Below are 23065 nucleotides of genomic sequence, written 5' to 3'. Positions count from 1 at the left end.
GAGTGGATGTGGAGGCAAAGAATGAGTCTCCATAGAGAGACGGTAAACATCTACATACTGACAACGAAAGAGACACTAATTGTCAAGTATCAGAAATGAATTATGGATGTCATTACATATCCTGTAGACTTGAGAAACATGCTAGTGGATCATTTTGGTAATCTAGGTGAAATGGGCAAATCTCTCAAAAATATGAGCCACCATAATTCACTCAATAGGAAACATGATTTGAATAGCTGGATAACTTAAGGAAATAGAATTCATATTTCCCAAATCTCAAACCTACATTATCAAAGAGGCCAAAAGAAAAATCACACAAGCATATTAATTGATGTAGAAAAATTTCCACATTTGGAAAAAATGGCATTCATCCATAATTTAAAAACCTTGAAGGAAAGGAAGTGGGAGAAGGTAAGGACACTCTCTACCACTTACAAATAATACCACTTACAAAACTTCATAGTTTTGGTTATACTAGTCCCCAAGGACTAGTCCCCAGATATATTTACTGGTGGATGTTTAATAAGCTGTACTAGGTCCACGGCACAGAATATTCTCTGGTATTAGAAAGTATTGAATCATTTTGAAAAAACATGTATGTAAGTCTCTTGGAATCATCTAGGCGGGGAGTCAATTCCAAGGGGTTATACACGATATGATTCTTGGAATAACCAAATTCTAGAAATGAGGAAGAGATAGTGGCTACCAAGAGATAAAGAATTGGGATTGGGACTGATGCCGAGGATATATATAACTACCTAAGAGAAACAGGGATCCCATGATCATCTATATCATTGTCAGTAGGCTAATTGTGATATGGTCTCATAGCTCCTCTGTATATATCACCCCAGGGAAACTCCATGAAGAGTACATGGGATTTATGTACTATTTCCTCCAAGTGCACGGGGATCTACAAAATCAAATAAGAGAAATAAAGTAAATGATATTTGTGCTGCCCACTCATCTATAGACTCTGATAGCGACATACACACCGGTCCACACACTAACAGTTCCCTGGCGCCGCAGCACTGCAGCTCTCAACAGACCCATCCACTCGTGCTAACAGTTCCCGGGTGCCACAGCACCACCACTCAGTATGTTTGTGCTTTCATGACACCTTACCTAAAAAAAATTTCTCTTTTTATACTTTAGTCTACCGCTTTTCCTGGTGGTGTTAAATAGAATGGTGTCATGTTGGCACATGGTAATCTTTTTATTTTCTTTTAAGAATTTTTGGCAAAAGAAAAAATGGTAGCCCTTAATTCACAAAATTTAATACTTGATGAGGTGCGAAAGTGCAGCATCTCAGCTGGGGTCTCCGCTGTGCAGTTCCGGTGAGAGCAATAAGATAAAACAGTCTCCTCCGTGTCCAGCTCATGGCTCAGAAGTCTGTGCCACGTAGCCGTCGGATGTCTGTGGCCATTTTTAACGTGAGTGAATTTGGCAGAATGTGGTGATGCTGATAAATAATTCTAAATCAGTATAAATTTCAAATCCTGGAGAAGAGCCCATCAGTTAGGGTGGAATGGCACGCTGGGTGTCAGTGCACTCTGAGACTGCCTCCCGAGCGCTAACGAGTGCTGCGTCCTCTGTTTCAGCATCCTGCTACATCCTATTTCTTAATATCCCCCAGTTCCAAATACTCCACTTCACGTATTCATCCTATATTTTGTGTGTACTTTATCACATTGTTGCAGATGTAAACATATTTCTTACAATGAAAGTTTTAACAGAAGCATTATAAATTAATATAAAACAAAGGTAAGCTAAAGTATTTGTCTATTTTTCTTTATTGTTAGAGAAAAATAGTCATTCTGTTAAACTAGTATATGAAATGACTGGAAGTCACCTTTTTACAGCAAGTAAGGAGGCTCAACATGTTTGTCTGTACTGTAACAATTCAGTAAACTGCACTTTTAGAAATAGGTTATTTAGCATTCAGTTTTAAACTTAGTGGGTGAGTTTGGATATAGCTAATGCAAATTTAAAGCTAACACTCAGCACAAATAATACAGAAAGCATTTCCCTTTTAATGAAGAGTGCAGTTTGGGAAGAGACACTTTCTCATACAGTTTATTCTAATGTTGTTTCCTGTGAATTGAGATTGCTGAGCGCATCCTTGCAGGTCACCTCTCTTCTTTAGAAACTCCCTAATTACCATTCATTTCATATCATAGTCTTTAGTTTGTTCTTAATATTTATAATAACCCAGGCCATCGTTTTCTACACACAGAGAGACAGAGATTTCAAAGGAAATATTTTAAATTTACTATTTTATGATCCTCCAACAACATACATCAGACCTGACTGTCACAACCGTTCTGATACTATGAACTCTGTTGAGTGTCCCTTAAAGTCTGGTATCCCTTCTTCACACAAGGCTGTTTAAAGTGGCCTTGTATCATGGTGCTTTCTAAGTAGCTAAAAACAAACTAGCCCCTGAATGTGTTTGTGTTAACCAAAGATTTCTGTTGTCTCTAGTTAAGCAGTTTGGACTTTATTTCAAATATACTTTCTACCAAGTTTTTTTTAAAAACCTATTTTAAAAGTTAAAGAGTATTTTCCCCCTCTTCAAGGTGCGGGGCCCTCCAGCTGCAGGGGCATTTAAAGAGAGGCCAACCAAGCCCACGGCATTCCGAAAATTTTATGAGCGTGGAGACTTCCCAATCGCCCTTGAGCACGACTCGAAAGGAAACAAAATTGCCTGGAAGGTAAGTCTGGGCAGCGGTGACAGCCAGCTGCGCTTGTGACACCCCAATGCCAAACAAACTTGGCTGCGAAGTGAATAAACGGAGTGATTTCTCAGAAAAGGAGTGGTGGTGGGCGAGCTCTCGGGGCCCTGTGTCAGCCATCCACCTTGACTAACAATTAAATTATAGCCCTCAAAGAAGAAAATGACAGAGCTGCTTCGCCTTAGAGAATTGTCTGCAGCCCAATTCATCTCTATTTTTATGAGAGCCTGGCAGCCTGGCCTGTTTCCAGCAGTCCATCAAATGATGGACCTGGCGGCTGGATGCAGAGAGCAACCGCCATTTATCTCCCCCAGATTTCACCTTCCTGCAGGACACTTCCAAATGGAAGCTTTAATTACCTAAATGGATGGGTCAGGACTGTGTGCTCCCCGGGAATGCAGAGTGGAATACACAAGAAGGTGGTTCCTCCATCCCAGCTCCGCGCCACCATTGGCTGGGACAGGGCTGTCATCCTTGCCTGTTAGAGGCTGACCTCGGCCAGCCAAGTCATTACAGCATGAACGCTCCCCCGACAAAAGGTTAATTGGCTTCAAAATAAATGTATTACCTAATGACGCCATCTTAATGTGGCCCTGCCTTTTCTCCAAAGGCTTGCCGACGTGCCTTTTGAAAACAAGTCAGTCTAACAGGAGAAGGCTTTACATTTAACTTGAGGAATGGATGCCATCTACAAGCAATTCTGCTATTTAATTATTTTTGTTATGAACAGCTCTGCTTTCGGTGATATTTATCACCTGAAAAGGCCTCTCTGCCTAAAGATAGCAAAGCTGCCGCAGGAGGCCGAGTATCACACCAGATTAAGCAAGACAAAAGGTTCGGGCCAAACATCCTCAATTACAAGAAGCAACTGACACAGAGCCGAAGAAATCGGCGTCAATGCCTTTGTCTGGAGGCGGATGTGTGAGCTGTCTATAGTTAGGAACAGATAAATTAGCATGAAAACGCAAAGTTGTTGAATTCAGGAACTTACCAGGCTGATAGCTGGTGGAGGTGTATTAAACTTACCCTTTCCCTCCCACACAGGAAAGCAGAGAGCGCTATGTGGATTATATCCAGTGTGTATCTAGTCTTTCTAGGTTTTGAGCAGTTGTCTGAACTTAGATGTGTTACCAATGACAAAACGAAAATATGGCGGAGTCCTTATCATTAAACTTTGTTGTACACTTCTAATAAGGGAGGTGAGGGTCCTTGTTTCCCTTTGATCCATCACCAGTTGACTGGGGGTGTGCTCTGTGAACGTGTGTGTGTGTGTGTGTGTGTGTGTGTGTGTATGTTTGTGTGTGTGTGAAGAAAGATGCCTAGCAAGTAGACCTACTTGGAATATGATAGTCTCAGCCTGAGTGTGCGTTCCCAACATACACCGTGGGTCTGGGCCCATTTATATTTGATTCAGCACATGGATTTTGTGTTTGGTTATTTATGATCTGGTTCATATAAAGAAACAGAAAGTTTCTCAAAATCTTAACTAATGCTCTTAAGATTTTCTAATAGTTTATAAGTAAATGGTTTAGGATATTTTAAGTAAGTGCAACCTACACATAAATTACATCCATGGTACATCAATAATATAGACTTATTTCCCTCTCATTCAATAATGCAACTTTAGAGGTAGCGAGGTTAGAAAAATTACCTTGAAAATAAATTATTAAGAAATAATTAATAAGGAGGTAAATATTTTTATTTCGTGTTTGCAAGTCTAACATTCATTTGGGGAATGTTTCATCTGGGAAAGGCAGATTGATTGGTTGGGACTACTCTTGATTACTGGACTGAATGAGTAAGTCAAAAGCAATGACGAAAAGAAACAATGTGTTTACCGGCACCGGCTGTATAGTACATAAGTTGGGAGAGATGTCTCATCCCAGAATCTGTGGGGTCTGTCTCTCGGGACTTTGTTGCTGTATTGCAGCATGACTATGACATCAAAATAAGACACTGATGTTATCAGACATGAGTTTGTGGACACTCTCGGTGTAGTAGGTTTATTCTTTGTGTTTCCTGTGGGCACAATTTGGTGCTAAGGGGGAGTAGGGGAGGTATTAGTGTACCATCCCTAAGGACAGGGCTTAGATACTGAAGGTGAGAAACAAAAACAAGACCCCATGAACCAAATGCCTCTTCCTAAACCACTGTGCCTTTCTCACTGCAGACTGTCCAGGGACAACATTTCCCAAGTAGTATTAGGTCTTTCTCAATATTCCCTGTGGCAGTTGGGGGCTCCAAGGGCATTTCCAAGGGCCCTGAGAGTGTGTGCAGTTAAGTAATAAAAATTCCAAAAGCCCTGTGGCTTGAAATACTTAGTGCTCACTGCCAGTAAGCTGTGCTAAAGGCAGTTCCACTCTACCAAGGGACAGGAAGTCCACCCAAGTCATCAAATCCCCTTCTCCTTGTTCAAGATTAGCTGTGCCCACCTTGATAAAGCAAAAGCAGTCATAGAGCCCCTTATAAATTAATGCAGTCAGAGCGAGGCATTTGCCTCTTCCAGGCCCTCATCTTGACCTGACGGAATAGTTCTGTGTACACGGACATGTTCGTTTGCTCCCGAATCTCTAGAGATGGGTGTCCCATAGCTCTTGACTGTGGAAACACTGCATGTTTGCAGCTGCTGCAGTCCCACTGGCCATGTATGGCCACCAAGCTTCAGAAATGTGCCTACCAAGACTGAGAAGCTGGATCCTTAATTTTATTTCATTTTAATTAATTTTGATTTAAGTCACCACATAGTCACCACATTCAGCTGAAGAACTCTAGATTAAGACCTGGCGTGAGACACAACCATGACGCTAATAAACAGAGGCTTTGACAAGAACTCTGCTTGGCCTCCTTCCTGTCTCCCGCCCATGTCTTTCAGGTAGCGCCTCTCCGGGACCCTGGAATAACTGACCAGCCAGGCGGGTTACAATTCCTAGACTAACTGACCCACCAAGGCGGTCTACAGTTACGCTCCTCGGAAAGACGATGGCCGCATAAAATTATTATTGAGAATGAAAAGCAGGATATATCTGTGTGGGTCTGTGTAAATTTCTTGATAAATACGAATGAAACTTTATAAAGTATATATAGCAGATGTTTCTATATTCCTACCCATTGCCAGTTTATTATATCTGAAAGATGACTAGATCTTGTCTAGAATATGGTTTCTGGAATCCTTTTTGAATTGTGACTATGCATTTTTAGAATGTGTCTAGGCAGCTCTCGTTACCAGTTATTGGTGCCATGCAGAAGCACGGTGAGAACTTTTCTTACATTTCTCTTAGTGCTGTTAGTAGTCAGGAAATGGGGCTCTTTATTTTACGGCTGATATCTTCAAAATCGACATTATAAGAACAGAAATGGGAAGAGCCACGTGGTCTAGATAAGGTGCAATTCAGATACCAGCATGGACAACAGAAACTTAAAACACGTATTGGAGATTTTTCTCGTTGTGACTTCCATTCTTCAGTTTCTTGTACTAATAGAATGTGAATGACAAGGACAGCGGTTGGGGTGGGATAGGTGTGGCTCTACCTAAAAGCTCCACAGGACATCCTGGAGACAGAACTGTTAGAGACGCCTAAGAGTACACAGCACGTCCCGTCCACCTGTGCTGCTCCAGATGCCATGTGTGCATGGAGAAGGCAGCCTGTGGTGGGGAGGGATTGGACCCAGACACTGAGGTTTGGACTGTAGAAGGAATTCCAGCACTCTAGGCTTTGAGCCCTCGTTTCTGCCTCCAGGGACCCTCCATCTTCCATGACTACTGTGAGATCTGGCATGTGCCCCTCCTTCTTTCCCTTCTCTGCCTCCTCTTCCTTCTCCTCCCCACTTCCTTTGCTCTTCTTCCCTCTTCTAGGTTTCACTTTCTAGAATCCATGCTCCTTCCAAGAGCTTTTCTGGAGCTAACTGAAATGTGAGGCCACAGGACGGTCAGCTAAAGAAACTTGAAATAAATTCATTTCTTGTATGTTTTAATGGCCCCTGTGGAATTATGGTTTTACAACTTTGGATTCCAAACTGTTGTTTTATTTAATAGCTGAGAATTATTTCTTTAAAAACAGCCACTTCAGCTTACCTTGGGTAAGAGAGTTGGGAAAAATATCATAGGCATACTGGCTTTAGCCACTCACTTTAAAGATAAAGAGAGCTTCAGATGCCCCGAAGAATCTCTATTCTTTCATCTTATAGGCATTTTGATAAAGAAGATGTGAATTCAGTTCACCTCTGTCAGTCCGTGACACTTGGCTCTGTGAAAAAAAATGTGTGACATCCCCTAAGAAGCTTTAGTGTCTACTAAATTTCTAAATGTATTTTTATATGGATTTGACGAGGAATTAGACAAACCTGTAGCCTTATGTGCAAATTATTATATAATGCCGCAAAATCATAAACCTTTCACATGGCCACCAAAGGGGAGACAGCACCTGGACCTGGGCTTTCTCTCCAAGTCCCGCTCACGTGACAAGGAGGCTCCTGTCCAGACACCAGCTGGCGGTGGCCCCTGCAGTCGCTTCCCGCGTGACAAGGAGGCTCCTGTCCAGACACCAGCTGGCGGTGGCCCCTGCAGTCGCTTCCCATGTGACAAGGAGGCTCCTGTCCAGACACCAGCTGGCGGTGGCCCCTGCAGTCGCTTCCCATGTGACAAGGAGGCTCCTGTCCAGACACCAGCTGGCGGTGGCCCCTGCAGTTCTGCTGCTCCCCACTGTATTACATTGTCAATAGTTTTCAGTCGTCCCTTATATCCAGCAGACCAGACACAAGCGTGTTAGGATGGACCTAGATATCCTCTACCTGGAGAGAGCAAAATTTTGCCATATAAGGATTCATTCCCCAAGGTGACTGTGTTAATTATACGGCTACCTACTGATTAAATTTTGCTCATGAGACCTTTTTCTCTATGAAAAAAAAATATATCTTAGTATTAATCAAATCAAGGGAGTATGCATACTCCTTTGTAATACTTTTTAATCAATGAGTATATATCTAAATAAGTCAATTGTATATGTACACCTTGTCTTATTTAAAATTTGATTTATGTTATCTTATATATTTAAAAAATCCTAAGATATGTAAAGTTAGCATAATTAAGAAGATGAAGCAGGGGTCCAGGATTAGGATCTGAGGTAGGATCATCAAGAAGCTCAGTGAGAAGTGTGTGCAGAGCGTTTTGGAGGCTGAGTCAGGCTCCTGGTTGTGGTGGCACATTCTCCCCTGAGGGGCTGAGCAGACTCTGAGCCATGCAGATGGCTGCGTTCTGCAAATGAACTCAAGCACGTCAGAGCTGCCTGGGTACAGGATTTACCTTTGTAGTCACTGATGTCAACCTCGGCCTCTAATTCTCTTGGACTCATCTTCAGTCTGAAGGACCATAATGTCATCCTTTTTAATTATGGGAGACCAAAGAAGTTGTTTTATACTTATCATTATATTTTGTGAAGTACTCTGCACAGCAAATATTCCATAGGAATTTTCCAGAGACGAAGACCTCTGGAGGATAAGCAGGAAGTCAGCAGCAGCAGGTTTGACACGAGTCCACAGTATTTTTGTGGTTCAGAAACACACTAGTAGTTCTAGGAGGATGAACTTTTACCCCGAGCACCCACCCTGGATTATGCACCAATGCCCACCCCCCGCCCCTCCCAGTGTCTGACGTGAACATCTAAGCCAGGAAATGCAGTGCACAAAATTTCAGATAGTTTCCTGGTCTTTAAAAGAACCAGTGATGTGGCTTCCACACCTCCTGGTCTAGGCTCCCACTGGTGTTTCTTCCTTCTTTTGCTAATCCTTCCCGCTAGGCAGCACTGGTATTCATCGCTCTGCAAAACCGTCAGTGTGACAGTTTTCATCCACATAACTGATCATTTCCTACCAGGAAAAACAGTTGCTTAGTATAATATTATTCAAATGTGGACTGATTTTCTTACAATTAAAACCAACCCCAAACCGTGATCGCTCATTGTCTGAAAATGTCATTTCCCTCTAAAGTAAGTCACACTGTAACATGATGCCACCCCATTTATTTGCCCCTGGAATCGTCACTCATTCCTACAATCTTGATTTATAATTTAGTTCTTTGGTGCCTTCAGTTTCTTAAATGTTCCAATTTTTTAAGGATTCAAAAAATTAATGTTCCGCTTGTTGCCCTTAAGGTAAAGCTGATATTGATTTCTGAGCTCGTGTAGGCAAATGTATTTGAGCTGAGTAATTGGCTTCCCATGAAGAAGGACGGATGCTCTCCTGAAACTGTCCCGGCCTCTGCTGTTTCTGAGAAATGCAAAACTTTTGGTGGAGAACAGGACCTAGTAGAATTTCTAAGGGAAATGCCACAGACAAGTGACAGCTCACCCCATTTCCTTAGAAAAGAGATGGCGCATTCTATTGTTAATTCCTATGACTAATTAATAGCCAGGGTCACTGCAGAAATCCTGGAGTGTAGGCCTCTGGCTGTTGTTTTACGGTGCTGTGCTGGTGGTTTGATTTTTTTCCGTGCCCAATCCCATCCCTGTGTTTGATGTAAATCACTCTTCCTGCAATGTGCACAGTTTAGAAATACAGCCTCATATCAGAAATGACCTGGATCTGGACGGGATGGGTGACCTCTGAGGTGGGTGAAAGTTTTTCTGCTGAATGGGCTGGTGCTCCCTGCTGCCAACATAATTCATGTTAGAATCAGTGTGAATGGCTCCCTTTCACGGAGGAGAGCTGCTTGTAGCAAGCCTTCAGAAACAATTCTCCCCCAAGCCTCCATCTGTTCCTCAAACTAGGGCATATGCCATCTCATCGAGCTAGAAAGTCAACTGATTTATAACTCCGGAAAGCCTGTAGATGGAAAGGGAAGGCCGAGCCATTCAGAGGCGGCATCGGCTAAGGACAGTTCCCTTCTCTGGGGCCCCAGGGGAAGCAGGCAGTGTTGTGAGCTGCAGATCTTTGTAGACAGCCAGAAGAAAACAAATCATGCTGAGAACTAAGGCCTTGGTTGGTGACTTGGGGGGGGGGGGGGGGGGCGCTTCTTTTCTTGCCAGAACAGTGTGTTGTCTGTCACTTAATATCCCAGAGGAAATGAAATTGCTACCACCCTCCTAGCGGTGACCCTTGCCACCTTGTAGTAGGGGGCTCTTGAATCCTTCAAGGGAAGTGTGTGCTGTCAGGAAATTCTGTTGGAGACAGAGAGATCTTCGATATATTTGCCGTGTCTTCCTCAGAAGGTGAATCTCTGGTTCTCGGCCAGCCTGTGACTTCGGGAATAACTCCCTGTCTGCGTTCCCGCTCGTCTCTCGCCCTCACCTTATGAACCTTGTGCAGACCCAAAGCTGGTCTACATGTTCCAAATGGGATGAGATTGGCAGTTTGATCATGAAAAAGTATGTCACGGTATCTTGTCTTTATTTAGAGTGGTCCGTAACTCCAGAGACAAAGTGTGATTTTAGTAGTAGTATTTGTATTGTTTCTCTTTTGCTTTCCCGCAAAAATCTAATAGTAATGTTAATAAATAATTATGCTAATCTTACTCTATTTTTGAAGCAATAACTTTAGGAAAATATATTTTGCCTTTATCAAAAATGCAATCCTGGCATTGTAAGTTTAATGATAAAAATCATTGTTGGTAGACTACTCAGTTGAACTCATATTCCTGAAATACACCTGGAATTGTTATTACCGCTTGTAAAATTTTGCTCTTAGTATGAAACCTATCTATACATATCTACCTTATAAAATATGGAAACACTGAGGAGTGGAAGAAGTAAGCGACATCATGGCCCCCTATTGAAGACGGGTTAGCATTCCTGGAGGCATTTCATGTCACTGAAATCACAGCACAGGCAATTCTTGTCATGGCCTTAGTGTTTAGAATCTGTCCAAGCTCAGCTCTCCAGACTGCTGACTGTCTGCTCTGAAAGTGGCCCGTGCTGCAGTGGGAGACCTGGAAAGTAACAAATGTAGGCAGAGAGTAGCAGTCACCCCACTGTTCCCCTAGGTCTTTTTCCTTTAGCAGATTTTCCTTTACATCCATGAGATAAAGTTTCATGTGGAACTTTAAGGAGCACTGAAAGGCTAGATTAAGAAACTATAATCATAGGGGCACAGCATTCTGGGAATTTTAACAGTTTTATACAATTTAACAAGGAAAGGACAAATTAATAAATTTTAAAATAGAACTGTAATGTTTCTTATGTTCTCTAAAATATGTCATAAATCATATATAACACTATTTACATATGTAGTATATGAGATTGCTACATCTAGATGTGAATTTGTTTATAAGGCTATCACCTAGATAAATTAATGGTATTCAAACTCATTTTCTGATTTTTTAAATTTTGAGACAAGGTTTTGTCATATGGTCCAGACTGACCTAGGATTCAGGGTCCCTCTGCCTCATCATTTGCAGTAGTGGAATTATGGAACTGTGGCCCTGTGTGGCTAACAACCATCTTTTAGCGTGTAATTTCATTGTAATGCCCTTGGAAAATACATGTGCCAACATGTCTCCATGTGTATCTATGTGTATTTACATGTGTATTTCACTTTTAGCACCATATATGGCTTTCCCCATAATAATTCTCATGGTGTGATGCCCAACCATGTGAAAAGTGTGTGTGTGTGTGTACACATGTGTGCTGCGGATGCCTTCCAAGTTCATTATAGATGAAGCACTTTTGCTATTAGAAAAAATGTACAACTATACAAAAATCATTAAACATTAATTAATCTTCAGCCCCTAGCGTAAGACATCTCCTTCCCAACGAATAACCCTATACAATTTCCAAAATTGGGCTTCAGGCTGAATAAATGAAAACCCACATTTTCTAAACTATAAATTCCCAATCTTAGGTTCTTTTTTAGACACACCCCTCTCTGATATGTATATCTTTAAGCAATTTCATTAAAAAATGCTATTACTTAATATATGTAAATATTCTCATGTTCTTAATGTATAATTTTTCAGAGTATACATTATTTTCTCAAATTAAAATGGCTTCCCTCCTTGTATCTGCAGAATATAAAATTACTGTATAATAAAATATGAATATAAATGTAGAAACAGTGAAATATTGAAAGCAGTTTGACTCTCCATCCACTCGTGAAAGCCTACTCTTTCTGCTTTGTGTGTCTATCATTTGCCCTATCTTTTGTCCCTGCACTAATATTGCAAATTTGTTGTCTGTTTATTTGAAGTAGTCCGTCTTTTGTTTTGGCCACACGCTTTCTGTTTTGTTGTAGGAGCAAATGTGTGTGGGCTGCACTGGTTCAGCCTGTCCATCACTGCTGCCGTCTCATAGATATTTTCCTCTCTTCATCCACTTTTTAGACTTCTGCAGGTGTTTTATTATGCTTTCGTATTTTCCTTAGTATCGATCTACTATTTATTACTGCCCAAGATTAACTTCAGTAGTCTCAGCCAAACTGCAAAGCAGCTAACGATGCCACGGTGTCTAGAGTGAGCATGCCATCCAGTCCTGCTCTGCCGGCCCGACAGGATCTGCTCTGCCTCTGGACACTGCACTGGAGGGGGCGCACAGTCGCCTGCAGTCTCTGTAGCTTTGTCCTCCTCTGTCCTTACCCGTGGCATCTTGCTCATGAGACATGCTATTTATAGGACAGAAATGCCATCTGCTACCAGGAGTCTCTGTCCGTACATCCTGTTCCGTGTTTGTCTGTGCTCTGGATAAGAGTTGACTGGGTGGGGTAAGAAGAGCGACCCTGATGGGGGAGGAGTTGGAAGCAAGGCTATGGCATTTCATCATAAATATCAATTAATGCACCCTCACCGGCTGGTGACAGCTGCTCCTTACTCCTCCAGCCCCAGGTTTTGTGTCAGATCTTTTGTGTCTGACTTAAAGATAGACGCAGAAGATAGGGGAACAATGAAGAAGCCGTATGCCTATTTTGGAATGAGCGCTTCAAATGTCAAAATTACAAGTTGCTTGTAAACTGTGTGGTTTCGTGCTGGTTCTTCCGGCCTTCTGATCTAAAATTCCTTTTCTCTTAACCATGTTTTCTAAATTTCATTTGCATGTTGAATTTTGTGTTCTGTGGAGAGACGCCATGTCAGAGACCCTCTTCAAGTGCCACTACGACCACCTAGTCTCTTTACTTTGTGTGTTACTGGAATGTGTCTCATTACAGCGAAGCTACGCGATGTCATCAGCACTTAGCCAATAGTGACCTAAGAGGAATCGAGTCTTACAATGAAGGTGACACAGTGCCCTGTAACCTGGGTGACCTGGGCACTGAAGCAAAGGAGAAGTAGAAACTAAATGCCGAAGAGTTCATTTCATATCAAGTCTTGCATTGATTTCTTTTGCATAGATCATGCATTCTTAATCCTGTATGTAATGAAAACATTGTTTTAATGACATAGCACAAATAATGTATATAGGTAAGCTTTTCAAACTGAAATACTATAATGATTTTACCACTTTGAAAATTGTTTAATTGTGGCAGTTTGCTTTTCTCCTACTTCATTTTATTGTTATATATGTTTAGTAAATTTTGCATTTAAAATACTTTCAAAAGGTCAATCTACACATCTCCAGATCCATATATTGTGGGAATCCCAAATATCAATGGGCATTACTAACTCCGGAATTCAGCTCAGTATTTTGAAATGATTACTATTGCTTACATGTTTACCTAGGTATGGCTCTTTCTGGAAGGTCCCTCAAGTCCCTGTTAAAGTTAGCTGGTCCCTTCTCACTCTAGCCCCATCTCTCTGCACAGCTTTAATTAAGGGCCCTCTCCTGCTCTCCTCAATCCCTTCTTCACATTTATTTATTTACTTTCTTAGTTAAAAATTTTTACATAAATAAATTTCTATCATATTCCTTCCTTTCCTTCAGCTCCTTCCTACCCACTTAATAAGATAGAAAAATACAGAAAAAGTGCAAAACCCAAATTTACAAACAATCTGGAGTCATTTTGTTCTATCCCTAGATATGGGCTTTCTTTGGAGTGTGTCTGATAAACCCAGTGACTCTCCATCGGAGAAAAGAGATTTCTCCTTTTCCCAGCAGGTTTCACATCTTTCCAAGAAGCTCTTTGCAACTGAAACCTTCTGGGAAAAGGAACTTGTGCAGGTCCTGCCTGTGTTGTCAAAGCCTCTGTGAGTTTATATGCTCGTCGGCCCTGGTGAGTCTAGAGGACGGATTCACCACCGCCTCTCGCTCTGACAATCTCTCTGCCTCCTCTTCTGCATAGATCCCTAAGACTAGGGGAAAGAGGTTTGATGAAGACATCCCATTTAGGGCAGAGCATCTCAAAGTCTCTTACTCTCTGCATGTTGTTCAGTTGTGGATTTCTATGTTAAATACCATCTACTGCAAGAATCCACTTCTCTGATGAAGGTTGAGCAAAGAATAGATCTGTAGCTACAGCTATATGTCATTAAATATCATTTTATTGCTATGTTCTGTAATTGAAGACCGCTTTTTCATTTTCCAGCCACCCAGACCCAGATAATCACATAAAAACAATATCAATTACAACACTGTTTGGCCAACAACTCAGGCATATTCCTAGTTAGCTCTTATATCTTAAATTAACCCATTTCTATTAATCTGTGTTTCACTAAGAGGCTGTGATTTACCTGCAGGGTTCTGGTGTCTTTCTCCTTTGCAGCTACATGGCGTCTGCCTGACTTTGCCTTCTTTCCTTCTCTATCTCTGCTTGGATTTCCTACCTAGCTATACTCTGCCCTGCTATAGGCCAAATTAGCGTCTTTATTAACAAATGATGCTAAAACATATTCACAGCATACAGAGGGGAACCCCACATCAATGTCCTTTAGCAGAATAATAGTTTTGAGTTTTCCCATAGATGCACGACCTATGTGGTCTCAGGTTCTTGGCCATGCTAGCAATGTCAGGTATGGTTCAATCTCATTGATTAGACTATAAATACAATCAAAAAGTGATTTGTTACATTCCTAGTATTTGTTCCACTATTGCACCAATATATCCTCCAGGTGAGTCACTGCTGTAGGATGCAGGATTTGTAGCTACGTGATATTGATGGTTGCTTTTCTCCTCTGGTAGCATGTAAGGTACCTTCCAGAACCGTAAACTCTAGTCAGTAGGGGTGAAGCTTCTCAATTTCTTCATGTTCAGTAACATAAATAAGTATATCTTCTGCAGTTAAGACCTTACTGTTAGGTTATGAAGAATAGCCAATAGTCTTGGCTACCATATTTGGGGAGGTCTGTGGGATCCCTTTGGACAACCCCACAAGATGTAACCTCTCTTGGCCCTGGAGGTTTTACTTGGTGTCATAAAATTTCTAACAGAGACATTATCTCCCCTGTTATATGGTTACTCCATTTAAATTCCTTTCATATATGCATGTATTTTAGGAAGCTTCTACAGTAGTGGGCTTCTATATGGTTTTCAAATGGCCTTCATTGTTAGTTGTTCCTCCCATCTTCCCTCCTTCATCTCCACTCCACTCCCTGTTTAACCCTCCTGTTCTAGTTTCCCTTTTGTCTTTTTATAACACAAACTCTGTTTCCTCTTTTGTTTACTTCATCGTCTGAAATCTTCTCCTGTTTAGTTCTGACAAATATCCTTCCTTTAATTTATTCTTGTTTCTTTAAAGAACATAACTGTGTTTATTTTCACATCTGCTTTTTACATAATGGCTTTTCTTATTGTCATTGATGGGTTACTTGGTTTGAATCTGCTCCTTTTAAGTTTCTTTCATATTTACATATTAAATTTTAGCTGCTGTGATGCAAATTTAAATTTGTCTTTTCTTCTGAATATCTTAGACTTGGAATGAGGACCTGCCTGAGGTATGTTTTCCAGTGTGTCTCTGCAGCACTTGATCTTCAGCGCACCCTTAAGGGGCCCGTCCTCTCTATTCTGTCTCCATGCTATGGCGTCTACTCCAGATCTGAATTACTTCTTCACTTGCTGTCTGGGAACTTGCATTCTTACTTTGGAGAAGGGATGTATATGATTTGTAAATTGCTCATCTGATATTGATAAATTTTAATCATTTGAACCAGAGAACTTTTTATTAATTCTATAATATTTTTAGATACATCAGTATCTTCTCTGAGCTACAGAGAGAGGACTGTGCTAAAAAATAATCATTTCCTACTGTGAGGCCAACTGTAGGGCTTTTCTGGTATAAAGCCAGTATAATAAGATAAGACACTCTATTTCACACGGAATTGCTTTATTAAAGGCAGTAAGATAATACATATAGTATGTCTATGTGTGTGATTATACATACATGTATAAATTAAGACAAGTTATTTTTTCTTCATAAAAATCATAAGAACAAGACATGAAGAACGTGGACATTGCAACTTATTGTTTTCATACAAATGTGTGTGTGTGTGTGTGTATTATGTATCTTGTTCCTACTTTTGTGCTTAAGTTAGGATTTCAATTGTTGTTATAAAATTTATCATCAGATCAAGGTGGTCAGCACTCTCTAAAGGAGATCTTTGTCTTCTTACTTCTCTCCTGAGAACCGTGAATTTCTCAACAGACTTTACCCATTCATTGGAAGCATCTTTAAACGGCATCTCATTTACAAAAAGCTGTATGACTTTTTTAAAACATTGTGAAGCATTTTTCAAAAAGAAAGTATAACATTAGATTGGGAAGAATTTAGCTTTTTAAACATCATCCATTCCCTGAAAGAACTACTTCAGATATATTAACACTGTTTTGAAGAGTCACTTGGGTAACGAAAAAGTGTTCATGTATACACAAAGGGATTGTTCATTTGTGTTCATTTTTCTTTATATTTTGTAAATGTATTATTAGACATGCCAGTGACTAGACTGCAGATATTAAAACCACAAGTCAAAAAACATAAGAGTTAAGATTTTTATAATTCTATTTGGAAATCACTAGCTTCTCCTGCCCATGTGGGTTGTAATTTTAACACTTCATTATTGTAACTTATTGCATTTAATAAACTAACAATTGAGACCAGCTTCAAATCTCAAGCCGCAATTTAGCAGATGGTTCATTTTGTGAAGAAGTGTGAATCTTGATGACTGTGGTCTGTGGCCACACTGGGGAAATGGAAGGAATGGCCCGGGCTGCTTACAACATTTGGAGAAATGTTTTGACCTGTTAATAGTATTAAAATTTAGATTACTTCATGGAGCTAACAAGCTCTGTAACTGGATGAATATGCCCTCTGCGGAGTATATCTCTATGGGACTTCTCTGTCAGTATGAAAGGACTGGGAAACAGTGAGTGCATTGATGGAATGCCCGTTTGGGGAAGACACACCTTGAATGTAAAGAACACCAACCCATGGCTGAATAAAAAAGAGGAAAAGGAGAAAACCATGAGTCACCAGCCTTGTTATGCCCATACTCCCCAGTCTATATGAAATATTTTCCCTTCACGCTGGAACTGCCTGCTGCCATGCCTGTGTCCCCACAGATGGAGATCCCCAAGTAAACACTTTCCCCCTTAAGTCGCCATTGCTGAGTATTAGTTCATACCCCGAGTAATTAACACAGCTGAAATTTAGGAAACCTTTGTGGTGAGACAGTCTGCATGTTATTAATGTGTAACAGTACTATCTGAGTTCTCAAACAACTATAACCCCTTTATTGTTCTTTACATAGCCAGCAGCAGTCATTTTGTGTGTAGATTTCAAACATACATCTTGTTCCTTGCTTGATAATGTTGCTCACTGTAGACTGAGACTGCTCTAATGTTTCCCAGCCACCCAGACCCAAATAATCACACAAAATTACAACACAGTTTGACCAATGGCTTAGGTGCATTCTTAGATGGCTCTTACATCCCAAATTAACCCATTTCTATTAATCTATGTATCACCATGAGGCTGTGGCTTACCGGTAACGTTCCAATGTCTTTCTCCTTCTGTAGCTACATGGCATATCCCTGACTCCACCTTCTTTCTCCCTGCATTCTGTTTAGTTTTCCCTGCCTATCTCTATTCTGCCCTGCAATAGGCAAAAATAGCTTCTTTATTAACCAATGGTGATAAACATATTCACAGCATGCAGAGGGGAATCCCACATCAGCTCACACTGGTCCTTTCGTAAACACACCAATATTTCCACCTTCCCTCTGCTTATCCCATACAACAGGCAGCTGCCCACCTATCAGAAAAAGGTTTCTAAATGTATTTTTATTTTCTATGTATGACCTTCTTGTCTGCATGTGTGTCTGTGCACCAAATGAATGCAGTGCCCACAGAGGCCAGAAGGGGGTTTCAGATCCTCTGCCACTGGAGTTACACAGAGCCGTTAACCGCTCACCAAATGTCACTTATGCCGACAAACAGAACTCACGTCTATAAATTCTAGTAGCTTATCATATTGAAGCTGTACTCTTGCTGATGAGCTGATTTTGCCTGTGTGCATCTGATTGATTCTAACACAACTGAACACATAGCACCCATCCATTCAGTAGCTTCCCCGAGTGCTTGGTGAGCGCCCAGCACTGCTGTGGGGCCTTCACTCCAGCAGTGAGCAGAGCAGACACATCTCTACAGCACGGCACTTCCAGGGTAGGAGGATAAATCCAGCAGGCAAGTCATAAATACAGAGGCCAGGAACCGGTAATATGCTGAGGGACGAGGAGATAATCACAGTGGATGCAGTGGAGCGGGATGCAGTGGACACGTGAGGGATGGTCATTGGTTACTATCCTCTAAATTATTTTAATAAAATGAGTCTTAACTTGATACTTTTCACTTCTGAAAATGTACTACGATCACGTAGAGTAAAGTGTTAAAGGGGAAAATGCAATAAAAACCAAACAATGTTCTTTTCAGGTCCTATTAATTACTGAGAGATGATGCCAGAGTTATGGCCCAACACTAATGAATTAACAAATTCTATTTCCATTAAGTTCTTATTCCACGCAAAGACTAATTAAGGGATCATAAATGATTGTGTTTTGTATATTTCCATGTAAATATTTTATAAGCATATGCAAATATGTATTTCCTCTGTGAACAGTACTTTTCATTTTAAATAAAAGAAAGCCTAAATAACCAAGCTCTTCCTCTTCTCTTGAAAATGTAGCCCTTGCTAATGAGCAGATGCAGGAAGCAGACGCCTTTAGTCGCAGAAGCACTACGTCCCATCTTCAGGGAACTTGCATAAGATTGAGTACTAACCCAGGCTCAGTCTGGCCTGCAGGGAGGCACTCACGTGCTTTTGGAGAAAGAGTTTGTGAAACAAAGTTCTGTTCTTTGTAGAAACACACAGACATCCACTGTGGCATCTATGCGATGTGGTGCATAGGATGAAGTTAGAGAAGGTGAAGACAAGAGCTGAGCGCAGGTGTGCTCTTGGGCTGTTCTCTCCCTCAGACAAGAGCTGAGAGCAGGCGTGCTCTTGGGCTGTTCCCTCCTTCAGACAAGAGTTGAGGGCAGGCGTGTTCTTGGGCTGTTCCCTCCCTCCATCGCGTCTTTTGATGGCTGCAGTTCGTTGGGTGCAGCAGAAGTCACTGGTGATGCCAGGTCCATGAGGGTAGATGATTAATCATGAGAAGAATGAAGTGAGAACTAATTTTAAATCGTGCAAGATTTCCCATGTTTTGGAAACTGTAAATCTAGCTAACTGCCCCACTGTCTGCCATATAAATTAAGAAGGAAGGGGGTGTTTGAAAACCAACTAGATATGCAGGTGTTATATTAGAAATTTAAATTTTGTGTAATTAACTGAGTACATGCTTTGTCATTTATTTTTCTTCCCAAAATTAATATTACAAAATATTCACCAACTCCTTAATGTGAACCTGGTGAGAGTTCCCAGAGTATTTAAAGGGTATTTAAATATACGACTTGGCTTGTTTGAAAGAATGTATAACTGAGTCCAGATTCCGGAGACAGGAATTGTCACTGTAGAGAGAGAGACACCTTTTTCCACACCCCTGGCTTCAGGAGGAGACTCCTAACACAAAAGACAGATTGACGAGAGAAAAGCATGCAGATTTACTTCATGAGGACGCAAAGACCTGGAGAAATGTTTTGCCCTAAGTTATTATGCTGTAGGACTGGCGAGAAGCAAGCACTTGTGGAGAAATGGCGTCGGCCACAGCAAGAGTCTCTAACGGTAGCAGACTGAACCAAGCAAGGTGTGGCCTTATCACAGAAACCAGAGCGTTCCCTTCCTCTAACTGTGGGAAGGATGGCTCCCACAGGAGAACCTCCCACCTGCTCCAGAAACCCCTGAATTCCTACAGATACTGAGGGAAAAACCCAAGCTTTGAACCAGAGACTGTTCGGCACCCAATGTTTTTCAATGGTCACATTTTTAACTGGGCCTTGGCACACCTATCATTGCATAAGCCTTGGTTTTCGACCTCTGATTCTGTCGCACTTGATTTTCACACATATTTAGTTAGAGAAGAACTTCACACATCAGCACAGTAGAGAGATGGTCAGCAAAAAGGGGCTCTAGCTAAAGAAAGAGGTACAGTTGGCCATCTGTCCATGGCTTTGGCATTCGGAGATATAGCCAACCATGCATCAAAAAATATACAGATCAGAGATCACTTCTGTACTGAATGCACAGGCTCTTTGTACTGTCAGAACTCCACAGGTGTGACACCTAACCCAGCATTTCTGTGGCATTTAGACATTGTAAGTGGTCAATAGATGGTTTCAAGCATGCGACAAGATGTGTAAAGCAATGCTGCTTCATATAAAGAACTTGAGCATGCATGAATCTGAATGTCTGTGGGATCCTGGAAGCAATTTCTATGAGTCCCGAGAACCACAGTGGTCTTCTTCCAGAATGCTGTTAACACCTGCTGTTGACTGATTGACTATGGCTCCACGCTGTTCCTCTCATCGACCTCCATGCACCCCTCCTATTCTCTACCATGCAATAACAGAGACAGTTTGAGGTTTGAAATTCATGAGATAGGCATAAGCTATATGTACAGTCAAGACAGGGGTTGAGCAGAAGTGGGTATTGTTAGGAATATTTCTTAATGTTAGCTCCCTGACGATGCAAAAATTCCCAATCAAGCCAAATCAAAGCAAGCCAAATTAAGAAATATCCAGGTTTAATGGGAGTTCTACGCTCTCCGGTGGCCCCCGAGAGGGAACCGGGAAGCCGCAGGAATGCGACCCCCAGGAGGAAGAAAGGGAGGCCACGTGTTCCTCTTTTGGGGGATCACTTAAATACCCTGGGGAGTGGTCCTGACCCCACCCCAGGGAGGGGTCAGGATCTGGCCTGCTGGGATTTGGAGTCCAGACCAGGCCTGGGGACTGGGATAGATGCGAGGGACTGGGGCCTACGCTCCCAACTTGACAGGTATTTAGGAATTAAAATGTGGTGCATTAGGGTTCCCAAGGAATACTTTTGAACGCAGGCAGGCTGAAAATCGGGTGGCATCACCAGCACCTGGAAAGATTCTTGTTTCTACTGTGATTCTCACTGTGTGGGAGCAGCCTGTTCCCAGGCACTCACCCACTAGACGGTCAAGCTGCCTTCCTTGAGTTTAGAACTGAAGGTAAGACCTATCTTTTCATAAATGTACCCCTTGGCCTGGTCTCCTCCTCAAGACTGTGTCATGGCAAATCAAAGCTCTTCTGTCATTCTCTATAAATGTCCTTATTCTTTACCTCAGAGTCATAATAACCTTTCTCTATGGCTAAACTAGGCAAAACAGGGTAAGAAAGGCATTTGTTATGTGTCTAAATCACTGTTCTATTGCCATGAAAAGATTCCATGAGCAAGGCAATTCTTATGAAAAAAGCATTTAATCAGGGGCTTGCATAGTTCCAGAGGCTGAATTCATTATCATCAAGGCAAGGAGCATGGTATCACGCAAACAGGTGTTGGAGCAGTGGTTGGGAATTACATCCTAATCTGGGCCTAGTGTGGACATTTGAAAGCTCAGATCCCACCCCCAGTGACATGAGTCCTACTTGCTGATGATGAAAGATTCTAATATATGGGGCTATGAGGCTGTTCTCATTCAAACAACCACATTGTGTCTCTAAAAACCACCAATTAGTGAAAATTCATATGAAAAAGGGGAGGCAGCGTATGGAACAGAGATCTTAAAAAGGTTTTGTTTACAAGCATATGGTTAAAAGGGGGGGCTCTGATCCCTAACCCTAACCCTGAGTACCCTAACACAAACCCTAACACTAACCCCCAATACTAATGCTAACCATAACCCGTAATCTTAACACTAACCCCTAATCAAAACCCTAACATAAGCACTACCGTAACCATAACCCTAACCACCAATATTAATGCTGACCCTAACCCCTAATCTTAACCCTAACCCCTAATCCTAACCCTAACCCCTAACACTACCTTAACCCTAGCTCTAGTGCTAGCCCGAACCCTAACCCCTAACACTAATGCTAACCCCATGAAATTCTTATGAAAGAATTGATAACCCCTGACCCTAACCCTAACCCTAACCCTAACCCTAACCCTAACCCTAACCCTAGCCCTAACCCTAGCCCTAACCCTAGCCCTAGCCCTAACCCTAGCTCTAACCCTAACCCTAACCCTTACCCTGACCCTGAGGCAGCTTAAGGAAATTGGCAGGAAAAGGCTGGAAGCAGCACAGGCAGGACCTTGTCACCTTGCTCACTTCTACCCTAGTCATTCTCAGTCTTCTTAGTTCATTCGTTTACTCATTTATCCAATAAACATCCACTGACCACTTTTTGTTACCGTCATTATTTCCAATAGTCTCTTCTGTCTGCCTTTTAATCTGATTTACTTTGCCTGATAGCCATTAAAGCACATCTATTCTGTGCTAACCTCAAGAAGGCTGCTTACTGTTTTCTACAGTAAGTATTGCATACTCCTTTAATGTAAGAATGCAATTTAATGCTAGGTGTCTCAGAAATCCCCAGTCCTGTGTGTTAGAACTGGTCTTCCGGGTGCTGTGAAGCCAAAGAAACAGATGCACAGGCCCAAGACTGCACAAAATAGAACTTGTCAGGTACTTAGTAACAGAAATGTGGTCTTCTTGGTGACCAGACCAGGGATCTCCACTATTGGATCATAAGCAGGGGACTTCTAAAGTGGTCAGTATAAAAGTGGCTTTGTATAATCTGATTAAATCTGATTTAACATTTAAAAAAATTCTTTGACAATTTCATGCATGTATACAGTATCTTGGTCATAGCTATCCTCACTTACTCTCCTTCCAACTCCCAGGACATCCCCACACACCTCCCTCACTTCATATTCGTTTTTATCTGGTCTAATCACTGCTGTCCCTATGCTCCTGGGTATGTGATCATCTCCTGGGGATACCTACCATGGTTATGCCACCTAGGAAAAGTGACTCCAGCTGCCAGTCACTCCTCTGCTAGGAGCAGGGCCGGAATGGGCCTTCGCTGCT

At 41.7% G+C, this 23065-nt stretch overlaps 1 protein-coding gene across 1 annotated transcript in view; it reads left to right on the top strand.

Moving 5' to 3' along the window:
• Pacrg (parkin coregulated) overlaps positions 1-23065 on the top strand; it is a 452266-nt gene that overhangs the window by 73790 nt on the left and 355411 nt on the right. Inside the window, exon 2 of the mRNA XM_057763180.1 lies at positions 2577-2711. Within this exon, the coding sequence (XP_057619163.1) occupies positions 2577-2711 (135 nt within the window). The remainder of the gene's footprint in view (positions 1-2576; positions 2712-23065) is intronic.

Source organism: Chionomys nivalis, chromosome 2 (genome assembly GCF_950005125.1).
Source record: "Chionomys nivalis chromosome 2, mChiNiv1.1, whole genome shotgun sequence".
Classification (NCBI taxonomy): Eukaryota; Metazoa; Chordata; class Mammalia; order Rodentia; family Cricetidae; genus Chionomys; species Chionomys nivalis.
The sequence above is the reverse complement of the archived record's forward strand: the minus strand, read 5'-3'. Positions and strand labels throughout refer to the sequence as shown.